Source organism: Mesitornis unicolor, unplaced genomic scaffold (assembly GCF_000695765.1).
Source record: "Mesitornis unicolor isolate BGI_N332 unplaced genomic scaffold, ASM69576v1 scaffold53065, whole genome shotgun sequence".
Classification (NCBI taxonomy): domain Eukaryota; kingdom Metazoa; phylum Chordata; class Aves; order Mesitornithiformes; family Mesitornithidae; genus Mesitornis; species Mesitornis unicolor.
The window spans coordinates 4,496-12,613 of record NW_010187192.1 but is presented as its reverse complement, the minus strand read 5'-3'; the positions used below and the strand labels follow the sequence as shown (position 1 = coordinate 12,613).

The 8,118-nt window shown below is 43.3% G+C and overlaps 1 protein-coding gene across 1 annotated transcript in view; it reads right to left on the bottom strand.

Annotated features, from left to right (window-relative positions):
* LOC104541315 (katanin p60 ATPase-containing subunit A-like 1) overlaps positions 1-7,190 on the bottom strand; it is a 17,213-nt gene extending 10,023 nt beyond the window's left edge. Inside the window, exon 1 of the mRNA XM_010185350.1 lies at positions 7,029-7,190. Within this exon, the coding sequence (XP_010183652.1) occupies positions 7,029-7,190 (162 nt within the window). The remainder of the gene's footprint in view (positions 1-7,028) is intronic.
* Between the last annotated feature and the right edge of the window lie 928 nt (positions 7,191-8,118).

Genomic DNA, 8,118 nt, shown 5'->3' with positions numbered 1-8,118 from the left:
CTGCTCAGAAGCATAAGCTCTCAGAGCCTCAGCTTAGGATGCACTAAGATTCACCTGAGTGCACTTGTACTCCACCTTACCAGCCTTCCACCACTCCGTGACGCTTTCCATCCTGTGGGATCAATCTCCGTGCTGACTTTGGTCTTTACCTGCTCGAGGACCATAACACCCAGATGTCACCTCTTCACTGAAGTGCTGGTGCACAGCTAAAACTAATTCATGTATTGCTATGCATGCCTGGAAATCAGCACTGGTGCTCTGCAGTGAGGATTACCTTAAGCCAGTGTGAATCTTGCTTGTTACAGGCTCACAACTGCAGCTACAGAGACATCCTGAACCTCTCCATCCACTGGAAAGGCTCCACAAGCTCTTGTGAAGAAACAGCATGGTGAGGATATTTGCAGGCTGCCACCACGCACAAAAGTGAGTGAGTCTATCACCAGAATACACTGCAAGGCTGAATCAAAAGCCAGGATCTGAAGTCATCTTACAAGAAGGCCAAGGAAAGACACCAGGCACCCAGCTGTGCTCATGTCATGCATCCACGTGAAAAAAGAGCTGGGAAAAATGTTGCCTAGGAATGCTGCGACCAGGCTTCACTTTGTGGCAAACAGAGGAAGGCAACTGAGGACAGCATCGACGGATGTCAGTGATGCTGTCTGAAATCTAGACCTTCTCTGCTGTGCAGATCATGAGAAACTGAGAGGATCAGGACAATGGAGGTCTGCAAACCCAGCCTGTCTGCTGAGGTCAGAACAGCAGCAGATCAGGGAACTAGTACTAAACAGTATCACACCGTGTGACTGCTGTTCCTAATGGTGCTTACTGGTGAAAAGACGTGGCCGCTAGCCTGAGATCCTCCCACCTCCCTGTGTTCTTAGAAAGAAACCACGTTGGGCACATGCAGCATGCTGTGTCTTGCTGGCACACTTTTGGAAGCCTGATTTTCACCTGCTCATCCCATTTCTCTCTCACACTCTCATTTCCCCTCTCAGAATCTTTCCTCACCCGCCCTACTCCACATATTCAAAACAGCAGCAGGAGCAGCCTCTCGCTTTTGGTGAGGCAACTTGAAAACGGAAAGCACGATCTGACATAACTGGTGGGTAAGGTGTATAAAAGAATGAATTATTAAATCGACAGCACACAGTAACAAACACACATCACCTCCTTCTAGAAGCTACAGTTCTCCTAAAATACTACCAGGGACATTCCACAGCAATGTACCATTCTGCTCTGTAATATTTCCCAGGAATTTTCCCACTGTAATGACAAATTAGGAGATTTCAGCAGCACAAAGAAATTCTTCTCTGGTTTAAAAGCCTGTTTAAGAAGAAGAATATATGTTGGCAAGATACCACTAAGGACATGGGCAAAATGATGGGCAAATCCCCAAGGCCCTGCACTGTTCTCGCAACACTGCACTGACTTCACCAGAAGCTCTGTGTGCATCTGCACAAAAGGAGCCTTAGGTTTGGGAAGGACTTGATCATTTCACAGGGCAAAGCAGCCTCCCGGCTCATTCCAGAAGGGGTAGCTCTATCTTTCCAAAGACACAAGACAACCAGCTCAGGCAGGATTGCTCCTGCTCTGCTTTGCTCTCTTTGCTTTCTCATCACACGATCAGCAGACGCATCCCCCAGTGCAAGAGCTTCCAGCTGAGCTACAAATGTGATTGATTGCTAACTTGGTTCCTTCAAACTGTCTAACACGCATCCCTCCTGTCCAAAAATAAATCCAGCCAAACAGCTGCTGTGAGGTATAAAGGAATGATATAGCATAAATCCTCCAGGGCACTGCTCCACGAAAGACAGAGCTTCTTACTCCAGTGCTCCAGGAATACAGACAGGATTCCTCCTATCAGCCTTCCAACACATGCAGGAAAGCTGGTGGAAAACAACTTGCTAGCGCTGAGGGCCGGAGTGCTGTCATTCAGCTCTCTGGACCAGGAGGGACGATGGTATCTGAAAACTGAGAGAAAGTGAGCCTTTGATGCCTTGGAAGCTAAAAACACACTAACAACTGCTGGCCAGCTCTTGTCCAGGCCCGAGAAGGCCAAACTCTGAAATACACACAGTACCTAGCAAACCAACCAACAAAAACCTTTGGTGGACTCAAACAACAGGACCACAAAGGAAAACCAGCTGATAAATTCCTAGAGGCCTTAAGGAAACCAAGTCAGATGAAACAGGTGCAGAAAGAACTTCTTGCAGCTGAGAAACACCCCAGACATGAGCCAAGAAGGGCCGTGCCATAATTGTGGAGGTGACTGGGCAGCATCTTTGAGGGATCACTGCTACGCTGAAGCAACCTCAGAAGGCTGCAAGCTGGAAAATCACTGGTCTGGACTCACCCAGTTTCTTTGCCTCCAACCATACTCCTCCCTTGGGTGCCAGAGCCCTCAGGGGGATCCAGCTCAGGATGTAAACAGTCTGAAGAAAGCTTTTAGGTTATTCATGTTTAAGCAGTTTCAGGAAATAGAGTGTACTTCTACACTGTTTCACATAGCAATAAGCATGGGTGTTTGTACCTTGTTGGAACAAAACTAACCAAGCTTCTATAAACGTTTCTTCCAAATCTGAAATTACTGCCTGCAATTAGTGCTAGTCAGCAAGCTTCATTTTTAAAAAGTGAAAATAACAATTCCCTAAACCATATCCAAAACTGATGCCCTGTAACCCAGTCCAATCCCATGGAGTCAAGTATAGCTTCTGTAATCACAATTCCTCATGAGTCACTTGGAGAATGTTCCTTAATTACTCACAAAGAAACCGATGAAGTGTTAATAAAACAGGCATGAAGCAAAATCAACATAACCACAGATTGACTGAAACGTGCTTAAAATTTTTGAAAAAAGTAAAAATCATCCTTTATTCTCTGAGCAAGAATACAGTGCTTAAGCACCTGCTCCAGTGACCATGGTCAGTCAGGGTGCCCTGCTGGCTGCTCCAAGTGCCCTGGGAATCGTTGAGCTCCTGTGCTCTCCGATATTATGTAACGCAGAGCACACAGTTAGAACATGCAGCAGGTTTTGCTCGACAGCCGCTGGCCTTGTCGTAAAGCAGTACCATCTCCCGGGGGCATGCTCTGCTGTCATTCTGCAGCTGCTGCGCTGTCACTGGAGCAGCTCTTTCCTGCAAGCCAGCTGTCAGCAGAAAGACTGCAACAGCCAAGAGGCTCTCTCAGAATAAACAGGGGGAATGTCAACACAAGGGAAGTTCACAGTGGCGGTCATGAGAGTAAATCTGCCTTTTATTGTCATTAAGTAGAAAAAGAGATGAGTTGCATCAGATTTTGAAAGTTTCCAGTCCCAGCCTGCATTTACATGGATGAATATGCCTACATGTCAGCCAAATCTCAATGCACAACAAAAAAGTAACTTTTTCAAATGAGCTCGGAGGCCTAGGAGTAAGGATAAGTATGGAGCTACACTCAGCCACCCAAGAGCAAGCTGGGAACTCCCCAGATGCAAAACAAATAAGGATCTCAAGAGCAGGTCACCCTTGATATCCCCAAGCCAAGCTGGTTATCAGATGATCGACAACAGTGAATTGCCCAAAAGGTCAGAAGAATTCTTATGTTGTCACACCGCTGCTCTGGTGAACCCTCAAGGATGCATCTTTTGTCCTTCTGAAGTCCTGCAGGTTCTGTCGGACAGTAACACCATCCCTCTCCCCTCATCAGTGCTGATTCTGAAATCCCAGAAGCAGCATTGCATCAAGTGGAACTGAGCCAGGCAGTTGTTTCCAGGGGAGCAGAAGACACATGTTCACATTCCTCCTCCTCCCAACTATCAGAATCATAGAGTCATCATAGAATCATAGCACTGAGCACAGGGAACCCTTGAAATCAGGGAGCCCGGCTGCAAAGCTGAAGCTGTCTGATGTGTGACATGAAATACAAGTCACCGAACACTTGCACAGTGCATCATTCTGACCAGACCAGCCTGCAGAAATTTGAAAACAATGACACCTGGAAAAAGAGAGGTGTGCCAAGAGCGCTTGGGAATCTGACTTGAAAATCCCAACTACTTCTAGTTCACCTCTGCTCTACATTGCTCAATCAACTGCTGGAAAAATCCCGTGTAGTACAAAGGCAACAAAACAGATCTAGCCAGCATGAGGTACCTATTCAGGATGGACACCCACTGCAGAGAAGTGACCAGATAGGGAGAATGACGGTTCATGTAACAGAAGTGAGTTGGTCAGCTGCAGAGCCATGGCTGTAACTATTCTTGGAGATGTTATCGATACAAACATTCCCATTTTATGAGTAAACATGTACATAAACACCTGAAACTGAGTTCACTGCCTCAGAAGTAGCAGCAGGGCAAACACAAACAAAAAGAAAGGAAGGGCGTGATCATTGTGGCAGATCCCCTCAGTGTCAGTGTCTCAGGAATCCTTCAGGACGTTCAAGACTGTGAATGTGTCTGCAGACAGAACATCTCGGAGAAGAACTGGTTTAAGCCACAATCTTCTCCTTTGAACACTTATCTACATGGATATTCACACTGTGGACCGCTCCCAAGAGTAAAAAGCTCTACCTACCCAGTGTCTGCTAGAGATTGCTAAACTCCACCTCCAAAAGGTACCAGTGGTATTATCCTCCTCAGATTCCTCAGAGGATGGAGAAACTGAAGAACCTAAGGAACAGGCTAGTGCCTAACACCAGAGGAGACAGAATTTCAGGTAAAAATCAAGTTGTATTCATCCCCTTAACCATGACCTTTTGCTTTACTTCTAATGCCACTTGCAAGAAACATATAGGTATGGGAATCTTTTGCTTCTGTACATTACTGGTACCAAGTGGGTTAGACTTGAATTTTGCTAAACTTATGTAATGTGCACAGCATAACTCTTTCATGAGAATGATCTAAAAAGAATATCTAAATATTATTTTACTATTGTGAATGTATGTTACTTGTGATCCAACTTTTGAATTTTTTTTCAGAACGGGCTCTCTGTCAGACAGCTACTGAATATGACTGACAGTTTGGATGTAGTTGTTGCTGGAGCTCAAAAGCAGTGCCAACATCCAGATCATCAGACTCCCTCTTCGTCTGTCCAAAGGAATGAGAAAGCACAACTATTAATCAAGAGTGGGTAAGAAAGCAGGTCTACCTCTATAGGTCTCACTAAACCATTCAGGTGCAGGTATGGAGAAGGCAGTGGCTCCAGGCCTGATCATTTGCTCTCAGGGCTAAGTCATTTTGTTCCCAGTGCTATGGGTAGTCCCATAAATGAATGAGAAGGCAAACAGCCTGGGAATGAAGAACAACTTTTTTTTCTCATCATGCTTCTTATTTCTGTCCCTGAGCCGAGACTGGCTTCAGTAGTGGCAAAGCAATATTCTGACACAGCTCATCTGCCACCGCTGTGTTGGGAACTTCCAGAATTAACACGAGCACACAGTGTGATAGGCGCTACCCCACCTGCCACTGATCTTTCTGGGGACAGTTCCCTACAGCATTTATGGGACACTGTCAGGGGCCATTCTGTTTTTACCTAAAAGGGGTAATTTCTGAGAAGGTGCCAACTTCAGATCCTCTGCTAAGGAGCCAGCTGCCTTCACCAGGGAATAATCCTGGAAACTGTTAATGGTCCTTTTTCACTTGAGGCTTGTCACAAATGTACAGCATGCATTCCATGTTGCTCGGGCTTCTCTGAAGCAGTTCAAACAACACACATCATGAGACTCCAAATAACCTTCACAAGATAAGAGTTGTTAAAAGTTTAATGGAAGAACCAATGTCATCAGAGGAAACACCAACTACCAGAAGTGAAGGCTGTGCAGTGATGCAGCTGCAGAACATGGAAAGCCTCATGCTCTGCCTTCACATCACCTACAAATTCGGCAGGAACTAAGGACAGGCATGGGGCATGAACACCTTGTATCAGCATGCCCTGGGGTAGGGAAGAGCTTGAATACAAATATTTGAATGTGAATATCTCCTATGCAACATTCAGCTTACTACATCACCAGGAAAGCCAGGCACTGTCACTGCTGTTTGTACACTCGTGTGCTTTGCAGACAAGCTCTTAATAAGCAGACTTCTACATTTCTATGATAAACATCTATGAATAGTATTGTCATTACAAAATGATTGCTAACACTGCTGTAGCAATCAGTACTCTATGTTAGCATCAGATGTTTCCAGCACAAAACCATAACCAAAGCACTTGCTGCAATAAAAAAATAAAAATTTGCTAGTTTTAAGTGACATCATTTAAAGATATGATATTCAGAAAAACTGTTCTTGAAATCATCTCTTCAGCTACTTACTGCAAAGTTCTATCTTTTATAGGAGCTATGTTCTTCCTTCAAAACAGAATATTTATGCAACATAATTTCTTTATTCTGGAATACACCTTTACATGTTTTCCCTCCAGTTTTGGTTGTTCAGTTTTTTTTGATGGAACACACTTTGTACAATGAAAAATGGGATCACAAAATGTAAGGAAGACTTAAATACTGAAAGTGCTAAATCAGGGTTCTTACATTTCATCTGCGGATTACTTCCTGGACTTCAACAGGACTCTGCTTAGCAGGGAGATGCACAGGTGCAAGACTCAGGCTAAGAATATTACTTGGAGTGTCAGAAATCTGATCCAAATTTGCACAATGTAGCATTGCAGTTAACTGCTACTCAGACAACCATTCTAGTTATGCTAACCCATCCGTTCACATCATAGGTTTACTGGACATCAGATGGTCAAAACATAAAACAGCAAAAGGAAGTCCTCAGCAAAACAGGTTTTTCCAAAGTATGCAACTACACACAGACCAATGATTAGCCAGAAATCCTAAGTGAAAACAACAAAAAAATTGATGCCATTAGAACAAAAGAATTCCTTTTGAACACGCCACAAAAAAATATTTTCCCATAAATATTAACAAAATATTATAAAAGAAATGTTGTAAACTTAACTGAAATATACATCCTCTGCATCTTAAAAGGTTTGGGAAGTACAGTGTGTTTTTCAAATATCAAGTAGTAGAATAAGAACAACCTTATTTCACCCTACCTGTTGCCATTTGCCCTTAATTGCTGGATCTCTGATAGACTGGCAATGTCTCTGGATTTGCTGGATGACACCCTGGTAATATACCATAGAAGAGTCATAATTCCCAAGGAGTGCGTAGTCTCTTCCTTTTTTGGCATTATCACAAATCTCTGCTAAATTCATCTTCACTCAGAAATCTAAAAGAGAACATAATCATCAGAAAAATGAATTTGACATGCTGTAGAATAATACCGTGACACTTTAGTTTTGTTTTTTCTCATAGCTGAATTGTGTCTTTCTGCCCCCTGTTCCTGTTCAGCCTCCCTCTTTTTCAACCATTTAGTTCTGGAGTACCTCTTCAGTAGCCTACGGTTTGAGATCATGAATCATAACTCTTATAGCAAAAAAACCCCACAACTTCTTTCCTGCCTTTGACCTCAATCCTGTTAAATTAATGGAAAAAAATTAAATGCCCTGCCCACACTGAACCTAACAAGCCAAACTTTCATTTGTTGATCACCATGATATATTAGCAGCCATCAACCCGTGAATCACAAATCACACGAGGCATTAAATTGCTTTTTATGCTGTTGTATTACATACGTGCCTAAATGCGCCAACCAGCATCAAGGAAGTCTGCACTTAGCACTTTCAAGAGCCCTCACCATAATGAGATTACGATATGGTTGAATGACAGCTCTACTATAGACAAAGTTGACAGCCTCATTCTGTTTAAATCTTCTTTCACAGTACTCCAGCATCCACATGCTGACTTGGATTTTTTCATTAAATTTAACATGTCACTTTGGGATTTATGGCAGAGTTAGCAATCCAAATTTAAGATTTTTTAAAACAGTGATTCCCAAAGTACAACCTTCCCCTAGACCCCGAAACAATTTAAGATTTACAGATTTTACTAACTTTTTTACACAAGTAGTAAATTGCAGCACGACTGTAAGGCAAACCCATAGTCCAGCTTTTCCCAGTAACCATTCAAGAAAGCAATATTAAACCATACATTCAAAAGTAATCCATATTGTACAGCTAGGTTTGTATTTAAGGTTCAAGATCAAAGCAGTACCTGGCCCTTTATCTGAATCCCACATGACCC